Consider the following 19,536-nt stretch of genomic DNA (forward strand, 5'->3'; position numbering starts at 1 on the left):
AGAAAATTCAAAAACTCAAAATTTGCACAATTTACAAAAGTTTAAGTCCATCGATTTAAGTTTATATAAAGAAAAGGAAAAAAAAGAAAAAAGGAAAAAATTCATTCTCGGCTCACCGACTTTTCTCTGTGTTTGGTTGCTTCGGTTGAAAAAAAGGGAGGGGGGAAACGAGAAAAAAGTAGTACGTCTCAATGATTCTCTCGTCCGGAGGAGAGAGTAAACTGTGTAAGCGCGCTGTATCTGCGATCCGTCCGTACGAATTGCCGCGCATTAACACGAGTTGGTTGGGTTACGGTTGTGGGTTTTGCGACGGTGTTACGGTGCATGGGGTGGTGGTGTTGGTGAAACGGCTCTGGCTCGCGCGTCGCTTCTCGGCGACGACGGCTGTGAACCGGTGGTGTGTTGTGAACGACGCGGGTCGGCTTGGACTCCGACGTCGCATCCCCCGCAGGAGGATCGTCCTGCGTGCCGGCGCGCAACCCGGTCACCGGAGACGGAATCGAGGTGACGCCCGTGAGGCGCATCGCACGAAAGTGTCGAGGTAACGTTCTCTAATTCCGATTACCCCTGTGATTCTCTGTCGTCCCCCCTTATGTCCCGCCACCCCCTCGTCCTGAGGACGCGCTTGCTCCTCCCCTGTAAAATGGCGGGTGGCATCCACCGCCGCCACCGGCGCGAAGTAGATTTACGTTTAAGTGATTAAGGGGATGTCCGGATATTCGGAGGATTGGTTGATTGAGTGAATTCTAACACGTTGACTGCCGCGTGTTGATCGTGCAAACGCCCCCAGCCCCGCCGACTTATTCGATTCCGCGTTAAAACGATACTCATCTAATCAGGCCAGTGGTCCAGGCGAGCGCAGGAAAGGAATCGCGGAAACGGCGTAAGAAAATCAATTACCGCCGAGAGAGTCCTGGCGGGGTTTCGCGGCTCGCGTACTCGCAATTGAACGTAATTGAACGTCTTCCTGAGCTAATAAGCTCGCGTTAATTGTCAGTGCGTACGCGCGAGGCGGCTCGTTATCCTTCTTTCCCGCGCGCGGCACGCGCATCGCAACGCAAATCGCGTTAAACTGCGTAATTAGAAAGAAAAAAGAGAGAGGGAGCCCGGGGTACGCCTGTATAAATATTTATGTGAAACCGATTAAGTTATCTCCCAAGTTTATCATCTCCCGCGCGCTCGCTCGCGAGATCGAAACGAGAGCCTCTCTCTCTCTCTCTCTCTCTCTCTCTCTCGGTAGTGCAGCATTTCGCCGGGATAAAAATCGAGCGTTGCTCGCTCGGGGAAACGTTCTCGCCGGAGAGAATGGCAGGGACGACGGGGGAAGGGAAAGAAGGATTCCGAACGGTAACGAATTGTTTATCGAGCGAAGTAGAATTATGAGCCGTGTGTACCGTTAACTCTCGTTCTTCCGTGCTATTTAATCGCGGCTGCGCGATGTTTAACACGGTAATAACGCTCCCGACGGCTCGAAGACGCACGACGGACTCGTCGCGTGGTCTCGGCGAGAAAATGGGAAAGTCGCGGATCGTTCGCATTTTAAACGGCCACCGATTCGCCGAATGATCGAAGCCACGCTTTTGATGACATCATAAATTGCCGTCTCTGTGTTCTGTGTCTGCTCACTTTTCCCGCTCGCTCGTGTCGTGCCGCCGACTCGGGCCTCGTTCGAACCCGCGTCGGCGGGGACTCGCTCGGGAGCTTCTCCGTCGCGTCTCATTAACCCTTTGAGGCATAGTGGTAAGTATACTTACCACCTATTTATTCTCACATTTTCATGAAATATTTCATATTTGAGGGATTCTTGTTGAGGGTTTTTTGCGCTTTTTAGCTTCTTATATGATATGGGAACATGAAAAGTTGAAAAGTATTTTGCATAAGTTGTCCATTTATTATAAATAAACAAAATGTGAAAGATACACATTTTTACGGAAAAAAATTTTCCACAAACTATGAGTGAATTTTTTGCTCAAAATCAAGATTTGGGGGTTTTTTGGGTCGCTGATTACGAATCTGAGGTCCAAATTCCAAAATTAATTTTCCAAGATGGCGGATCATAGAATTTTTATTAAATTTATTAAATTTTATTAAATTGGTTAAAATTTTACTCTGGTTAGTTTTTGAGATCGCTGATTACGAATCTCAGGTCCACATTCTAAAATTCATTTTCCAAGATGGCGGATCATAGAATGTACATAAAATTAGCTAAAATTGTATGGTTAGTTTTTGAGCTCGCTGATCACGAATCTGAGGTCCAAATTCTAAAATTTATTTTCCAAGACGGCGGATCATGAAATTTTTATATGATTAGTTGAAATTGTACTTTGGTTAGCTTTCAAGGTCGCTGATTACGAATCACCGATGTCACCGAAATTATCGCGATTTTTCATATTTGCGTCCGCCATCTTGGGTCCGCCATCTTGAATTTTCGAAAATCTGATATCGGATTCGTCATCAGCGACCCCAGAAACCGCCCGTATATAAATTTTCATGTGATTCGGATTTTCTGAAAAATACGTGCCTCAAAGGGTTAAGGCAAATGTAAATCAAACGCGTCCAAGGAATTGGCTGTACACACCGAGACAAGACAAAAACATACTATATCTATCATTACAGAAATGATTGTGATTTTCATGGCAAGCGATCTATCAACGATAATAAGCTTCATAAGCATATTTTGCTACTGCTCTTTTGTTGAAACGATAAAAAATATAGTTCTCGCCGAAAATTACTATAATTATGAGATTGGTCACTCCTCGGTGTACAGCCAATGAAAGGCCAACGGGACGAGGTAAAAGACACGTGACGTGACTGCCGACTGACCGCATTTACCGTAACTTTAATCGTTCACTCGTCGACTAAACTCTCCGGCGCAATCGATGGGGGATTAACATAGAAAATTAGCATAGCGGAGGTCAACGTGTCGAAAAGCGAGTCCTCGACGCGAGAGCCATCGCTTCACACGTCTCGGCTCATTCACTGTTAAACGTCAACGGTAAGTTCATGCGATCATGCTACCATAGTAGATAATACAACGTATATCCTTCTGTTTCTCTCTCGTAGATCATTTCAGGTGGTTAAGCCGGCTCGCAAGAGCGATACACACGAGATCATCGTGACGGCGAGCGGTGGTCTCGCAACCGATTGAGTTTTGTGCTTAATTGCCTGCGAGATCAAGCTACTACCCCCCACCCCCACCCTCCCCCTCCCCCCGCCGCCGCCGCCGCCACCCGACCCTTTCCCTCTGTCCTGCGCGGAGGTCAGCTCTTAATTAACGCGATGAGTGTCGTTGTGTGCCGTTCCCTAATTCGAAACCTGAACGTGAAATCCACCCTAGGCCCTTAGTATTAAGTAGTAGTAGTAGTGTGTGCCGAACGTGTGCCGAGAGGCAGCATGTGTGATGTGGGTGTCAGTCGGATTTTGTGGAATCTGTGTTCCATCCGTCAGGCGTGCAGGAACGAGCTTGCGACAAAGCCGATTTGCCGGCGAATTATGGGAATTCGCTCGCGTGGACAGGATTGGTTTTACATTCAAAAGTGGCAAATTGATCTCCACTCGCGATTTCCCATCGTAGAGAGCTCGCCTCGGTTTGCGTTTTCATACTTTCGGCGAGTGGGGAAATCGAGCTTCACTTTGACAAATTAATTTCGATCTGCACCTCCTCGCGTTAAATCGAAATGTGTTAACGTCAAATTGCAGATGTCAATTTGCAATTTGACGTTAAAGCCTCCTAGCTTAGAAGGTCAATTGAAATCAATTTGCCACTTCGTACTCATGTAAAATCGACCAACCCGTCCGAGGCGAGGTCTCCCCAATTTTCCAGAAGGGGAAGCTCGATGCCCAGCGAGATAACACCTCGCTGGATTCCTGCGCGCTTATTAGACTTGCATGCCGGAGATGTGCGTGTTACGTCGACGTAGAAATCGGATGTAGCTCGTACACTTCTCGATTTCTCCGATCACCGGAGATCCATACATATCCGTCTGCGACTCTCGCGCGAACGGAGAACCTGCCGCATAACGCGCGTCGCGCGAGTCATGTCGTTACGAATCGTGTGTCGTTTTGGCGCGAAGAAAAGCCGCACTTCGACGGATCCGTTCGACTTGCGGTCGACGATTGTACACTGAGAAAAAATTGCATTAAAATTAAACAAATATTTGTTCGAATACGACTGTGAATACATTTACTTAAATTAAGCAATTGTTTTCTAAAATTCAAGAAAAAAGTGTACATTCAGAGAGAGAACCTCTGTATTTCATTTTAGAAATTAGTCGCTTAATTTGTTAACGAATAAATGTATTCACAGTCGCATTCGAACAAATATTTGTTTAATTTTAATACAATTTTTTCTCAGTATATAATCGCGCGCGCTTTCGTTCCAAACGCCGCGCGCCGATCGTTAGTTTCGATCGTTAGATCTCCGCTTAGAATAACGACGCGCTTGTCTCGGGCAGACGGAGAGGCCCCGATGTGAGAGAAAAAATCGTTAGTTAGCGCGATCAGAGCTGCCATTGTGTCGACACTCCGACGTCGATTATGCGCGAGCATAGTTCGCCGGCTCCTTTTGTCGCTCTCTACGTACCGTGTGCAACGGAGACGGAGAGTGAGAGTTGAGAAACAACGGAATAAAGTGAGAGAGACCGCGGACTATGCCGTTCGAGTCAATCGTCGTCGGAATAATCGATCCTCGATTGTTCGGTCGCCGATCGGAGAGATTAGCGCGTGAACAAACACTGGAGGATCCAAGGAAAGGCACAGAACTGTCCTTCACCGTTCCTGATGGGCTTTTTGCTCATGGTGTAAAACAGCACAAGACGTCATACCCACATTGCTCGCGCGCTTATACCTCGATGTTTAAGGATCGACGACGCGGCTTCTTGAAGATAAAAGAAAATTTTACCCACTTTACTTATTTTCAGCAAATAAAAGCATTGACAAAAAATGGAAGTTCCTTTTATTTTCGAGGGGTTGTTTCGATCTCTAGACGTCGAGATAAGCACATACAGAACAAATAAACGGGTTTACGTTTCTTGCTGCTTTAAGACACATCCAGAAGCTTATCAAGATCACGATGAGACACACAGTTCGGTCCCTTCTCCAGTTTGTCCTCTCTGGACGCTCGTTAGAGAGAACCGAACTTCGAAGAATCAATCATCAGGCTTTCTCGCGCCTTCGACTCGACTAACGGCCGACGAAAATGTGCTTTTCGCAGATGGTAATCCGGTAACCGGAGCCGGCTACGCGTCCGAGCCACTGAAGAACGGCCCGACCATGCAGAACGGCACCGTCAGCTCGAATTCCAGCAGCGGCGAGAAGTCGATCGACTCGTCGCCGACGGCGAAGCCGGCGGCGCGCACTCGCGTCCCACCCGGCGGCTACTCATCCGGACTCTGGTAAAGGGCGACGTACGACGTCGCCGTCGGTGGCTGTCCCGTCGGCCGCTCACCGGGACAGCCCGCGATCGATCCTGTTCGATCTTGTACTCTTAACCCGCTAAGGCCCGCGATCGCCTTTTCGTATTGTCGTTCTAACAAAGATAAAAAGAGATAGGAAGAAAGAGGGAGAGAGCTCCGCGAAATGAGAGAAGATCGATCGATTTCCGGTCACCGTATACACTCCACATCCGCGCGGGCCAAGTTTCCTGCCGAGATTGCTCCTTTAAAAGATAACGGGGAATACCCCCCCCCCCCCGTCAAAGAGAATTGCTGACGGCAGATGGATGAGACAATGAGAAAGCGGCTGCCGCTGCTTTTGGACGCGGGCTTTATTGGGTTAATCAACGAGTGGTCTAACACCATTTTTTTTTCTCTTTTTTCTTTTCTCTTTTGCTTTGTACCAATTGAGAGAAAGAAGCACACGTAGAAAAAGAGCGGGAGAGAGAGAGAGAGAGAGAGAGAGAGAGAGAGAGAGAGAGAGAGAGAGAGGAGTCAGTGTGACTTTTTGAATGTGACTTTGACAATTTGCGACTTCTTCATACACGAATGACTATAGATAACTCTTTCTTAACCTCGAGTAATCGACATTTGGAGCAAAATTCATTTTCAGAGGTGATAAATAAATATACACATACACACATGACATGTACACACACGGTGACGGATAAGCCATCATCATTATCATCATCATCATCATCATCATCATTATCATCATTGTCATCATCATCGTCATTTTCCGTTTCTTTTTAATAAGAATATTTGATACTGTCATATTTAGCGATTTTTTCGTCGTCAAGAAGGCTGTAAAGCTTTCGACGAAGACGAAAGATAGTGATAACAATAGAGAAGCCCGTCGACTCCTCATCGCTGATGGCCGCAACGCGGAAGCGAGCGGAAGCCGTGTTCTATCTTGAGCCTCGACCAGCGACGGAGAGAAAGAAAGAAGATCGCGCGCGTTCGGGTTTTCTGGATCCTTGAAATTTGCATCGCGCGCGAATCTGCCGCTTCTCAAGGGGAATCAATTTGTGAGTGGGCGAGATGCTAACGAGAACGACAAGACAACGGGGGAGGGGGATTTTCCTGCGTCGATCGGTCCGAAAGAAGGAATACTTTTGAACGGCGCTCCTTCCCCGATTATTCGTCCAGGCCGCCATGTAAAAATCGCACGCGAGCGCGCAGGTGTAAACCGATCCCGACTCCGCCGAGCGTGAATTACCGGTCCTTCAATTAGCAACTCCAGTGCCGGGCATTATCGCGTACGAACGAATAACTGTATATAGAGGTAGTTAAAACGATCAACGCGCGTAAAGCGCGCCTCACCTCTCCTCTCCGAGGCTGCGAACGAACGAACACCGCGCGCGAATCGTAAATCACCTCGCTGGGAAAGGTGATTTTCCATCAGCGAGATTGCTCGGATTTAATGAGTTTCACGGGATAAGTCGAGCTCGCGCTGCGGTGAGAGCAAAAGCGTTTGCCTCGCTTCTTCCGAGATTCGTCGTCTAAATTCGACTCGAATAAAAAGTCACGGTTCTTGATTACTCTACTTCGTCGCGCTGATCGCGACGTGTTTCATTGATGTTGACAACGAAGTTACGTAATTTGTGCTTCGGAAAATTTTTACACGGGTGCCGTTAGTCGAAATCAAGCATAATGTTCAGTGTTTCAGCTTTAGACACGAGAAGAAATGTTAAAGAAATGTTACATACGTATTCCCCGGAATGTCCGGATATAATAAGTAAAGTTCGAGCAAGAGTGATGAGAAGGGAAGAAAGTAGCCGCGGAAACGTCCGCTCCGTTTCATTCGTACGAACTACCCGGTTGCCCGGAAAGCGGAGCTTCCCCGTCGCTGTCGAGCTGCACGACTGACGTCTTGCGCTCGTTTCCAAGTTGTGCGCGTCCACCATATACACACATACACGCACATACATACACATCCATACACAGACACAGACCCCCCTTCGTGGTCTGACAAAATCGTTTCGTCCAAGAGACATTATATACGCGGCGAAATTCGCTCTCTCCGTGGTGAAGGACAATGATACGTATGAATAATATTCACACACGCGTACAGAAGAGAGGAGGAGAAGGAACAAGCAGCATACCGAAATCGTGTAGAATCGTAGGGATCGCGATCGTACCACTTTATCGTAGTGCAGCGTTTGATTAGGAGAGCAGAATCGTTTTATACCGATCGATCCTGCCAACATGTCAAGGAAAGATTGAGAGGGAGAGAGAAAGAGAGAGGGGGGAGGAGAAGAATATCGAGAAAGCGAGACAGGTATGTGTATACCTAACGTAAGAATAACCGACGGGATAATTAAAGCTTTTGAACGGAGAGAATACACCGTCGACCCGCATACCAAGCACGAGACACTATTTTGCTTGAGAGGAGGAATAAGAAAAGAAAAAAGTTAATTCCCCGGTCGTGTGAACGACGTGAGAGAAAAATGGACTGATGAAAGAGAGAGAGAGAGAGAGAGAGAGAGAGAGAGAGAGAGAGAGAGAGAGAGAGAGAGAGAGAGAGAGAGAGAGAGAGAGAGAGAGAGAGAGCAGCGTGCGCGTTCGCGCGCACTCGACGATGACATCGCGATCTTCGTGGAGACTTCGGAATTGTATATTAGAAGTAGGCATGTGTTATTCGAAAAAATAAAAGTATACCATGTATAACCCATACAAACCAAGTCAAGTGCTTTCTTAATCTCCGTGCCTTCTTAATATCGCATAATTTATTGTCGCACGAACGAACAAACGAACGGACAAACTTGCGTACGACGCGCGGCTGAGACGGATCGGAGAGACATCGAAAGAAAGAAAGAAAGAAAGAAAGAGAAAACCTTCGCGAAAAATCGTCATCCTCGCGACGTGTCGACATTGGGGGATAACTCGACACAGGTCGGTGTTGCCCTTAAAATTAATATACATTTCACGTCACTCGAAAAAAAAGGTGGATTCGTCGCGCCGCCTTAGATGTGTATCGTCAGCGATTTCTCAGAGATTGAAAGCGGGATATCGTTTGTCGTGCGTACCCGATTATTCACGTGAAGCTATTATTATTTATCTATTTATCGGTATTGTATACTCTTATCTCTTATTTCTAATGGTCGACGAGAGCTGCGCACGGCGAATTGAGAGATGGAAAGAATAAAAGCTAGAGACGAAGAGGGAGAAGGAGATATATAGGGGGGAAAACAGGAATATACACCCTGTCCCTTTGAGCACGTCGTGCTGCAGCTTTCTAATCGTCGTCCCGCTTCTCTTTCTCTTACGAATAGCGCGTAATAATCGAATATGTATTTATTTCACAGCAACACGAGAGCCGTATTGCACATGTATCGTTTTTATCCCTTTTCCCTTTCTCTACGCAGAGAGAACCTTACGCAGTCGTTTTGGTGTGAGTAAAATTAAGTTGTTTGTAACACACATACAAACATAACACACATACATACATACATACGTACACAAACGCTCACTCACACAAGTACACGCATCGTATTCGTCATAAATAAATAGCCTTTTTGTACTCTGGCAATGATTAATAAAATTTTGTAAACAAAAAACCACCCCGTGTATCGTAGTCTCGCTCCTTTTCAAGGCTGGTCGTCAAAGAACGGAAGGACATTTCGTGATTTTCGACAGGATTACATGGTGGTGATGGGCGTGTCAGAGATAATCATGAGATTGAGAACACGACGTTCTTGTCGCACATTGATGTTTTATTATGAAAATAGTTAACATATCAATGCAATTTGTTGACGGTAAAATAAGGACATACACAGTCGATAAGTTTACAGAAACTTTAGAACACGCGACCTTATTTCTGCTCTTTTACGAAATGAAACGACTGAACGCCGGACTGTTAAATAAATAGAACAAGACATGTTTCTTAAATATTCGAGAAATTCTAAACGCACACAATTACAGATTGGAATTTACACATTTGATTGTATACAGCGAATGAATAAATACCAACATATAGTGCACAATAAAACGTACAAGAAAATCAATCGATTTTATAGAGAGAGACAAAAAATGGACTCCTATAGCGTACAAAATTTCCAAAACAAATGCTTATCGAATGAATATTAACGATACAATTGCTCGTTTGCGGCGAGCAAACGCAGAAATTCATGAGGAGAACTCGTATCTCGCGAAACAGAAATTCAAATACGTGTAAGCATGTATTTATGTGTCGCGTATATGCGAGAAATGTTCGTTTCTGTATTTTATGTTTGCAAATAAATAACTTATCTCCTGATAATACTTCGTACGTGGCTTATAGATTCAGCGATGGAGCGATCATCTTGCAACTGATAGTTCCGTCTCAAACGCGAGTGCACGAGAATTTATTCAACATTATGAGGAGATCTCTCATCTCGGCGGCGGCATTGGCTCTACAGAGAGCGCTGAAGATGTGCTTCTGATTAGTTTCCTGCTCCATCCTGCTAGCTATTTCGTGCGCTCTCTTTGTAATTACAGACGGCACGCCTGCCAATCGAGCGGCATTGAATCCGTACGACTTCGGGCAGGCGCCTTCGCTGAGCTTGTACAAGAACGTCACGGTTTCCTGCGACACTTCCTCTTCCTCCTCGGTTTCCACCATGCATGCCTACGGATAACGCGATAAAGTATTATCACAAGCTGTCGGATTTTCACGAGTGCATGCAGATTGATCTGAACGGAAAACCTCATCTCATCGAGAGAGTACGAGTAATGCGCGCAAAACTCTCACCATATGGGCTAACGTGACCTCCTTGTTAGTCTTGTAATCCTCGACCAAGGAATGATAATGCGTCGAGAATAGCGTGCGACATTTCAGCTTGGTCAACGCGTCCACCACCGAGGCCGCGATCGCAGTACCGTCATAGGTCGATGTGCCGCGTCCTGCGATAAAAGCAATAATATAACACAAATGCCTTGCGCTGAGTTTACATCAGCAGCGAGAATGTATCGAACAACATTCAAGGATCACCGAGCGTGATAATCCTTACCTAACTCATCCAAAAGAACCAGTGAATACGGCGTGACGTGCTGCAGTATTGTGGCGGTTTCGCTCAGTTCCACCAAGAACGTGCTTTGACCGGCCAGGATGTCGTCATTCGCGCCCAGCCTCGTAAAGATACGATCCACCAGCGTCACGCGGCACAAGCTGGCCGGAACGTAGCTGCCCTGATTGCCGAATATATGACGGTGAATGAAAACGAAGTGAATTTCGCGAAAATATAAACTATCTTTCATTGATAATAACAAATTTTTGTTTAGAAAACCCTTTAGGGACAGATAATGTCCCGTAGATGGAAAGAAATATGTAGAGTAAATAAAAAGAAGGGTAATATAAAGTAAAAAAAATGAATAAAATATGTAGTAAAGTAATAAATAAAATAAGTAAATAAAATAGATAACATAAAGAAGATATGATACACGCATAATATAAGATAGTAAAGGAGCTCACCAGCTGTGCCATGATCGTGATGAGACCCACTTGACGCATAAGAGTCGACTTGCCCCCCATGTTCGGTCCAGTGAGGATCATGAAAGAGGCAGCATCGTCGGTCGCCAATAAGGTATCGTTTGGTATGAAATTGTCGGAGGTGATGCAGGGATGCTTTCCGTCTCTGATCTCGACGAAGATCTGCAGGAACAGGTATTCCTCTCACTTTTCATTGTTACTTGGATGCGCGAAGGCGCGAGACATTAATCGATGGCAAACATCTGCGCCATCGTGCGCGGCGATACCGTTACCTCGCCGTCCGATCCGTCGTGTATCTCTGGCACGCACATATCGCCGTTTCGAGCGTAATCCGCGAGCGAGATGAGCACGTCCATGGTGGCCAATTTGTACACGGCCATATGCCACGTGTCGTAGTTCTCGCTGAACTGCGCGAATATCCTCCTGTTGAGATCCTTCAGCACTTTATCCCGATGCTCTTCCGCGTTCATTTGCCGTGCCAAGAGCTCCTACGATGGGAGACGAAGAAAGGGAGGACATGACAGATTTTTTCATGATTACTCAAGATACTTTGATATTTGAGGCTTCCGCGGTATAGAAGGAAATTAATGCTCGACGTGTGGATCGCTCGAGTCGCTGCCGGCTCTTCGTGGGTTCGTTTCCGACATTGCGTGGACACTTCAGTTCATTCCCTCAGAGAAAAAATGACCTGGAACTGTCACGAATCACTCCTTGCTATAAGGAGGTGAATTGAAATCTTCGGAAACGAACTTCTCACTTCAAGTCGAGCATTAAATGAAATATGTCATCGTCAGACACCGCGAGTTATTTGCTAGTAATCGGATGTATTGTTCATACTCACCCTCGCTTCGGCAGTGTAGTAGCGTTTGAAGCCTTTTCGTTGCGACTGCAGCTCATAACCGGGTCCGACCTTTTTCACTTGTGTCTCGGGCACCTCGATCTGATAGCGTTTCCGGTCCGTCCCGTGGAACGTCACCTTCACACCGAAATGTTGCTTCTGTTTCTGCAGATACTGATCCAGATCCGCCCGGTTTTGCGCGAGCTCAGTTAATACCGAGTCATACTCGGCGTCTACTCCTTTCTTGGGAACGATACAACCTTGCTTCTTGGCCTCCTCGTGATCAAACGCCGTCTACAATCAAACCACGTTTGTCGTGAGATATGTTAAAAAGAGGACACACGCGAATGAAAAAAAAAAAGTATCGACAAGTGTTACCTTGAAGTAATCCAAGGTCTCCCTCAGACGTGGAAATTCACCGTCCGGCTCGTATTGAGTGCAGCGAGTAATCAAATTACTCTTGAAGTCTGAAAAGAGCGTAATCTTATTTTGTATACTTCACGAAACAATCCAATATAAAAATAAGATAGACGTACCATCGAACAGTTCGATGAATTTCAAAACGTCTTCGAACTTGGCGAGGGTCGTAGTAAAATCTATAATTACTCTCTTCGAGTACGTCGAGCCCTCAAACATGATAGCTCTGCCATCGGGATGATTCTTCATTCTGGGATTGCCCTGGGCGTGTATTCTGTCGCAAAATAGAAAGCACGTTGGTATTTTATTCGAACTTTCAAGAGTAAAGCTCTTTCGCGGTCTCTCTATTACAACCTACTTGCTCAATAATCTCTCAAGGTCCGGCAAAGTCGCCAAGATAGCGCGTGCCGATTGCGTCACATCTATTCGATCCACCAATTCTTCAACGGCTTGTTGGCGTTCCAAAATGATGGCTTTACGGCAAGATGGTCTGCAGATCCATTCGCGCAGCAATCTAGAAGAGAAATGCAGGTCTCTCGTTGATGGATCGGATAACAATGAGAGATCAATCAGAAAACACACACAGAATGCTTAAAATTTACCTCTTGCCGAACGCGGTGCAGCAACGGTCCAACACGCTATTGAGTGAACCTTCCCCGAAGATCCTTAAATTCTTGATCGTAACGGCATCGATCACCATGGTGTTCGCGTAGTTGAGGCCGACGCGGTTGCTCGCGGCTGAGAAGTCCGGCGGGCAGTAAGTATTGAAGCAACCTTGCGCCAACAATCGCTGTTCCAGCAGATATTCCTTCAGCAAGTACACGCACCCTCCCAACGCATGTACCGCCAATTCCTTGTTGTCGGCTGGTGTCAGACCCAAACTGTCTCCTGACACGCGATAAGAATAGTTTGTTACATGTGCTGAAGAAATTCACAGAGACAAATACAGGAAAGAGTTTAATGAGATACCTTCGTTAAGATACGGCTTTAAGCCTTCGGGCCATGCAAAACTGGAGTCATTCTCCTTCTTAAAATAGTCCTCCTCGTGAAGTTTCTTTCAGCAAAAAGATAATTATAAGCATTTGTGAAACCCGAAAGAGTAAAATCAGATATTATCTTACTACAACTCTATGTAATTATCTGCTGTCTACACTCACTTTCAACGCGGTTGTGGCAGACCAAAATTGTGCTTCACGCTGCAATGGCTCTTTCAATGCTGCTGGTAAGGTACTATTTATGATCTGCAGGGTTTTGGGAGATAGATTGCCACGTTCGTGTATTATCTGAAACGTGAGAATAGCAAAAGAGTTAATAAACAAGATAGTAATTTAGCTATTATAATATGCTAACTCGTACATGAACCGGCGGATGGTGAGCCAGCATAGTCAACAGTCTGGAATTGCAACGGTCGTCGTCGAACTGGCCGAGGTGGAACTCGCCTATTGTAGTGTCGATGAAGCACACACCGAAGGAGCTCGTCGAATCGAAATTACATTTCTCAACCAAAGCCAATAGATAGTTGGAATTCGGTGTGGACGCTTCCACATCCAACGGAGTGTACACTCTGGTGCCTCTAGTGCTAACCTGGCAAATCTCTCGCTTCACAACCTTGTCGAACTTGGTCGGCTTGCCACTCACTGTGACCGACAAATGAGAATACATTGTTTATGCATATAAATAATAATTTATGTGCGAGACAGAATGAAAATACGTTTCGTACTTTTGTTGCAACGGGCTGTCATCATCTCCGGGTTCTCCGTTTGCTCGACTCGAGCGACTTTATATCCTCTCTCTATAAGACTTGCCGAATAACGACCATATCCGATCTCGGGGAATCCGGAGTGCGCGAATTCACCCTTTAATGATAATTTAAAATAATTATTTGAGACAACTACCATATTATGAATGTACATGTATACGTAATATTTACCTTACAAGAAACAAAAAGAGAAAAGGAAAATCGCTGTCTACTGATTTAGCTTTTAAGTTTTAAAACTTTTAAACATATTAAAATCTCTAAGAATTTATTGAGCTGAATCGTAAATTGCGTTCTTCGATCGTTAAATGTCGATTAATCGCAAAATATGCGTGTTATAAAGAGATTTTACAGGATTCTAAGCTTCTACAGTTGAAATTCCAATAGACATCAATTTTGTTACTTTCCAGATATAAATTTGGACTTACTCGCATGTATGTTAGACTCAGTTCATTAACACCAATAACTGCATCCATGTGATAGAGCTCATAAAATTTGCCAACTTTGAAGAAGAGCACACAGTCAAAATGTTTGCTTTTCAATTCCCACCATTGTCTCATTGCCTAAACAATAGCAGCATAATTAGTTGCTAATGTAAATATATAATTAAAACAGTGCTTAACAGTAGTGTCTTCTTACAGGAGTTTGATTAAGTAGAAAGTCATGGGGCACATAGACAGTTTTAGAATCGTAATCGCAATCTATGGGTGTTCTCCTTTTTATATCTTTTATTTTCTCTGGCTGTAGAAAATCTAATTTCAAATGTGGCCAAGTTGGGGTAGCAGTAGATCCATTGCTGACAGCTTGACTCTGGGTTTGTATAGCCTGTTTAGGTTCTTTCTTGCTCTGAAAAAGGGATTAATTATATAGAGATAAAGAAATACAGATAAAGAAATATGAAAATGAGTAACTATAAGCTTACTGTTTTTGTACTATATTTTGAACCTCTAGGTCGGCCCGGTTTGGATTTGGCACTAGATATTTTCTCCCTTTTCTGAAATACGATATTTATAATATTTATATAATTTTCTTTGTAAAACAGAGAACGTTTAATACATATTTAAGATAACTCTAGTAATTCAAATATTTGTATATTTGTGTTTATTCAGTCTTAAAACATATTTGAAAATGTTTCATCTTTACCTCTGGAGTCTCCTGCTCTGTTTCTGTTTCAGGTTCATGCTCTGTATCTCCTTCAGAAACTGATTCAGACTCATCAGATTCAGAACCTAAAGTTTATAATATCATATGATATCTTTATTGATCATTTATTTAATACAAAGAAATTGTAATAACCCACAACTTTATCATCATCTATATGATTTACAAACCTGGCTTAAAATCATCTTCAGAATCACCATCAGAATCAACATCAGGAATAATAAGACGCCTCTTTTTAGGTTTTATGGATATATCCTCTTCATCGTCTTGATCTTCTTTAAGCGATCTTTTCCTATCATCGTGATCCTGATTTTCCTTTCCTCTACCATTCTTGATACGTTCTGCACAAATCATTTACATGTAATAATTACGAGAACAAAAATATTAATTTAGATTATACATTACAGGATATATAATTACAATTCTCAAAAATTATACTATCTCCATATTTTTCACATGTCAAGAGTGAACTGTTTAAGATGAATTGTTTGAAAACAACACTGTGATTAGTGTCATGTGCAATTGGACAAAATTACATAAATTGTCATTTTATGAACGAATTATTGCTAAATAAAAACATTACGTACGAGGCAATGATTAATTCTATCTCGGTACGTATTGTTCCGTGCAAATAATTAGGCGTGCTACCGCTCAAAATCCACCCGAAAACAAACCTTTGTTCTTTTGTTCTCTCTTGGGAGTCTGCGACTTTCCTCTTTCTTCTTTTTTCGGCTCCGGTTTTTTGATAGCTTTCGGCGACGAGAAATAATTAAGTATCGTGTTCACTTTTGGCATATTTCACTTCAATATGAACCTCGAACAATATGAACAATGATTTTCAGGAAATATCCGCCAAAATTACGGACAGTATACGAGCATGTTACACAACGACGAAGTGCTGAAGCGGATCAAATGCCCGGCAAATTGTGCTCTCTTCTCACAATCTTCCGGAATGCATCCCGATTCGTTCGTTTTAAGACCGTATCACACTGGCGACTCGCGACTGCTGCTGCGGCTACGATTACGATTGCGATTCTTCCTCGACCAATCAGAAAGCAGCGACTCGCGGTTGCGACCAGAGAGAAGCCTGAGGGTGCGTTCCGTTTCACGCATATGCGCGCATTTTTTATAGTATACATGACATAAACTATAGATAAATGCACGCTATGCGTGAAACGGAACGCACCCTGAGAGCGGCCATGGCTACATTTACAGCGTTATCGAAAAGTTGGCTCGTGTACATACCTCAAGGGAGAGTACGGACTTCGTATGTCAGCGTTTTGATTGGTTCCGCCATGTTTGGGTCCGCTTCCGGTAAAGTTCCGTGCACATTGCCAAGTAACAGGCGGAGAAGCAAGAAATATGAGCTAAAGGATCAGCTGATTACGATTAAAGTTATATGTTGTCTATAACCGGCCAATGGCATTTATGCTCGCTGCTATAGAAAAAGAAAAAGAAGTGTACATAGTGGAAGTGTGTTAAAAGAAAAGTGAGTTTTTGTGTTTTATATATTGTGATTAATATTTTTATAAAATAGATAATATAAAAATATATGTAGCAATCAATATATTGTGTAAATATACGTGTAGGTGTAAGTTATATAATCTGTTCTTTATTATAGCATAAAAATGCCTAAATGTATTGCAAAAAATTGTAAGAGTGCATCGACCAAGAAAATAAAAATGTGTTCTTTTCCACAAGAAAGGGAAATGCAAATGTTGTGGATAAGAAATATAGGTCGAAGTAACTGGCAGCCGAAAAAGGATTCACGTTTGTGTGAGGTATGTTATGTTGTCCGTTAATATATATACACAATGGGTGCATTCAGTACTACAACCGTTCATTGAACGCTCAATGAGCTTTTACATTTGATTGGTATATTCCTTTAGATTTTAAAATATACACCAATCAGATGCAAGAGCTTACTTAGCGCTCAGTGAGCGGTTGAAGTACTGAATGTACCCAATATAATTATGTTGTCTGTTTTAATATATACACAATTTCTTTGTTTCTATATTCAATACCTATTTACTTTATGTTGTTCTTTGCATAGTTTCATTTTGCTGATGATCAGTGGGAAACAATGAGAGTCGATGGCAGAAAAAAGTTAAAATGGAAAGCTATACCAACACTATTTGGGGAAGATACTCAAATTCGAATAGATATAATAAAAAAAAAATGTCAGCAAGGTATACAATTAAAGATTTATCTACAATGACTTAAGAATATGGCTGTAAAGCTGTAAGATGTGAAATAAATTCTTTTTATTTGCTGACAGCCTATGTTACAATCTTACAGCCATATTTTTACAGTTATCATGGATGAGCCTTAAAAGCCATAATACAGTTAAATGTAAAATGTGTAACGTTAATATAAAAGTAGTGGAATACTTTCCATTATTTGTATGTAATATATATAACATTATTTATATATAAGCAGTATGTTTATTTATAACAGATGAACAATAATATGCTGTTTGATTTTTAAGAACTGTCTATCAAGGAAAAGAATTTATCAACAAGTGTAAATCAAGGGAATACAAATACAAACGAAATGTTGGAATCACCAATAGATACAACAAAGATATCGGAGCAAAATAATAGTATGGAACAAGAAGATGAAAATATACAAACTGAAATTGAGACTGAAATTGAATCTACTCAACCGTTGACGTTAAGTAATTCCAAAACAATTCCAGAATTTGAAAAAAAATTAGAAAAATTAGAAAAACATTTATTTCAAAGTAAAAAAAGCAAAAAAGAAATGATGAAACAACTGTGGGACATGAAAATTAAATTGAAGAGACTACAGCAGGAAGTAAGAACAATGATAGATATAAAAATGTTAAATAAGCTATTTAATGAAGATCATATTTAATGAAGATTTAATGAAGATTATTTAATGAAGATCAAATTAAAGTTTTAACTAATGCTTATAAAAAAATGCCACGTTGGTGTAACAACACATTAATCAAGGCTTATCGCTTAAAATTTGCTTGCGGATCGCATAGGTATGAACAATTACTCCGAAATAATTTCCCATTGCCTTCTCTTCGAACTCTAACTCGTCATTTAGAACATTTTAAGTTTTTACCTGGTGTCTCTGAAAATATATTTATAGTATATGTTCATATGGCATGTTTATATTATATATTATATAACATTATTTGTATTTATATCGTTATCATTAAATATTATTTAACTTTCATTAACAAATATTTATTTTAGGTATTATCAATGAATCCGCTTGATTATTATAGAGTCAATACCCCATGAAAACAGGAACGTTGTGTCCATGTGAAATCCATGTGATTTTGTAGACTCTACGTGAATAATACTATAGATATGAAGGGGAGAGACTATAAAACACTTTCTTTATTACAGGAAATAAAATGGAGTAACTTACAGGAAAATATTTCTGACAGCTACAAATATTGTCGGAGAAGGTTTAAGATACGGTACGACAGCAAAAGAAGAAAAAAAAATTTTTTTATTATACTTTATGACGTTTTCTTGACGTTTCCAATGTCAACACGATGTCATTAAGTTATTACTTTACTATTTGTGAAATTATATTATGATCATGTATGAATAATATTTTTTTATATATAAAATAACTCTATTATATTTCTACTTCAATTTTACAAGTCCTCTATCTTACAATTATAATAACATTAATGTCATTTATAAGTCATCAAAATTAAATATAAATATTAATTAAATTAAATATAAATATCTTGCTTGATATCTCTTTTAGTAGAATTTCAATATTCCGCGCATATAACTAAATTTTCGGTTTCAAGGACCCAAACATGGCCGCCACAGGATCGGTGTCCGTACTTTCCCTTGAGGTACACTAAAGTTGGCTAATTCGAAGCGGCAACTGGGTCCATTTTTCATGGACATGAACTACTAAGCCAATGTCCACGATTTATTGGTACTATTCCGTGCTATGTCCATAATTATTTGGTTCTGTTTTGTGCTACGTTCACGAGCGAGCTAGATTAGTCAGATAAAAACGGAGGATCGGTTTTTGTCTCACCACCAGCGAATAGACAATCGCGACGATAAACTGAAGCGAGCCAGCAGCGATGTTACCGTAAGGCAAACGTAGCCGTCTCCTCTTTCACCCCCTTGTTTTCCTTTCCACGTTGTTTTATATTCATAATTCGGGAAGAAAATAATTTCGAGAGTTCGGACGATTTCTAGCAATGACGCGACAGAGATAACGCGCGGCCACATTAATTTGTCATGACTTTTACATTACTTATAATTACATAAACGCCCATATATGCAAATTATAGATAATTATTGCGCGTATGTTTAAATATTGTACAATATGGTATATAATAACAACTTCATTTCTTGCAGTAATTTTTTTAAGATCTTCGTTGAGGTCGTGAATTAATTTTTTTCTTCATCAATCAATTTTCTGCAAAAATTAAGATTTTTTAAATAAAATA

General features: G+C 42.1%; 3 protein-coding genes across 8 annotated transcripts in view; 2 read left to right on the forward strand and 1 right to left on the reverse strand.

Annotated features, from left to right (window-relative positions):
- Window positions 1-8,870, forward strand: part of Jupiter (microtubule-associated protein Jupiter) — a 92,185-nt gene extending 83,315 nt beyond the window's left edge. For 2 of the 3 annotated variants that reach the window (XM_025298104.1, XM_011141453.3), the window contains exons 4-5: window positions 452-541; window positions 5,213-8,870. In XM_025298104.1, the coding sequence (XP_025153889.1) occupies window positions 452-541; window positions 5,213-5,397 (275 nt within the window). In that variant the 3' untranslated portion in view covers window positions 5,398-8,870. The remainder of the gene's footprint in view (window positions 1-451; window positions 542-5,212) is intronic. The other variant, XM_011141454.3, reaches the window with a different exon arrangement.
- Window positions 8,871-9,127: 257 nt separating this feature from the next.
- Window positions 9,128-16,018, reverse strand: Msh6 (DNA mismatch repair protein Msh6). The gene is made up of 20 exons (XM_011141452.3): window positions 15,749-16,018; window positions 15,245-15,415; window positions 15,057-15,142; window positions 14,836-14,907; window positions 14,553-14,759; window positions 14,342-14,476; window positions 13,878-14,013; window positions 13,514-13,794; window positions 13,315-13,440; window positions 13,127-13,211; window positions 12,760-13,045; window positions 12,516-12,671; window positions 12,277-12,431; window positions 12,119-12,207; window positions 11,744-12,034; window positions 11,175-11,390; window positions 10,885-11,064; window positions 10,424-10,601; window positions 10,165-10,316; window positions 9,128-10,041 (listed from the first exon to the last, which is right to left on the reverse strand). Exons 1-20 carry the CDS (start codon window positions 15,867-15,869, stop codon window positions 9,757-9,759), a joined length of 3,408 nt encoding a protein of 1,135 aa, XP_011139754.1. The 5' UTR covers window positions 15,870-16,018; the 3' UTR covers window positions 9,128-9,756.
- A 368-nt stretch (window positions 16,019-16,386) lies between these two features.
- On the forward strand, window positions 16,387-18,713 carry LOC105183382 (THAP domain-containing protein 3). 4 transcript variants are annotated; one of them, XM_025298106.1, is made up of 6 exons: window positions 16,387-16,563; window positions 16,696-16,855; window positions 17,128-17,263; window positions 17,563-17,940; window positions 17,982-18,084; window positions 18,302-18,713. In XM_025298106.1, the coding sequence occupies exons 2-6, from the start codon at window positions 16,703-16,705 to the stop codon at window positions 18,312-18,314; spliced, it is 783 nt and encodes a 260-aa protein (XP_025153891.1). In that variant the 5' UTR covers window positions 16,387-16,563; window positions 16,696-16,702; the 3' UTR covers window positions 18,315-18,713. The 4 variants fall into 4 exon arrangements, with proteins under 4 accessions (XP_025153891.1, XP_025153893.1, XP_025153894.1 ...); XM_025298108.1 differs by having other exon boundaries at window positions 18,458-18,711; XM_025298109.1 differs by lacking the exon at window positions 17,982-18,084 and having other exon boundaries at window positions 17,563-17,891; window positions 18,302-18,711.
- The last annotated feature ends 823 nt before the right edge of the window (window positions 18,714-19,536 follow it).

This window comes from Harpegnathos saltator, unplaced genomic scaffold (assembly GCF_003227715.2).
Source record: "Harpegnathos saltator strain DR-91 unplaced genomic scaffold, Hsal_v8.6 scaffold204, whole genome shotgun sequence".
Taxonomy (NCBI): Eukaryota; Metazoa; Arthropoda; class Insecta; order Hymenoptera; family Formicidae; genus Harpegnathos; species Harpegnathos saltator.

Coding starts and splice junctions, on each gene's coding strand:
- Msh6 (XM_011141452.3), bottom strand. CDS start 15,869: ATGCCAAAAGTGAACACGATACTTAATTATTTCTCGTCGCCGAAAGCT. Junction 13,046..13,126: donor AAAGCCGTATCTTAACGAAG/GTATCTCATTAA, acceptor ATCGCGTGTCAG/GAGACAGTTTGGGTCTGACA. Junction 11,391..11,743: donor ACTACACTGCCGAAGCGAGG/GTGAGTATGAAC, acceptor CTCCCATCGTAG/GAGCTCTTGGCACGGCAAAT.
- LOC105183382 (XM_025298106.1), top strand. CDS start 16,703: ATGCCTAAATGTATTGCAAAAAATTGTAAGAGTGCATCGACCAAGAAA. Junction 17,264..17,562: donor AAAAAAAAAATGTCAGCAAG/GTATACAATTAA, acceptor TTGATTTTTAAG/AACTGTCTATCAAGGAAAAG. Junction 17,941..17,981: donor AAATAAGCTATTTAATGAAG/ATCATATTTAAT, acceptor TATTTAATGAAG/ATCAAATTAAAGTTTTAACT.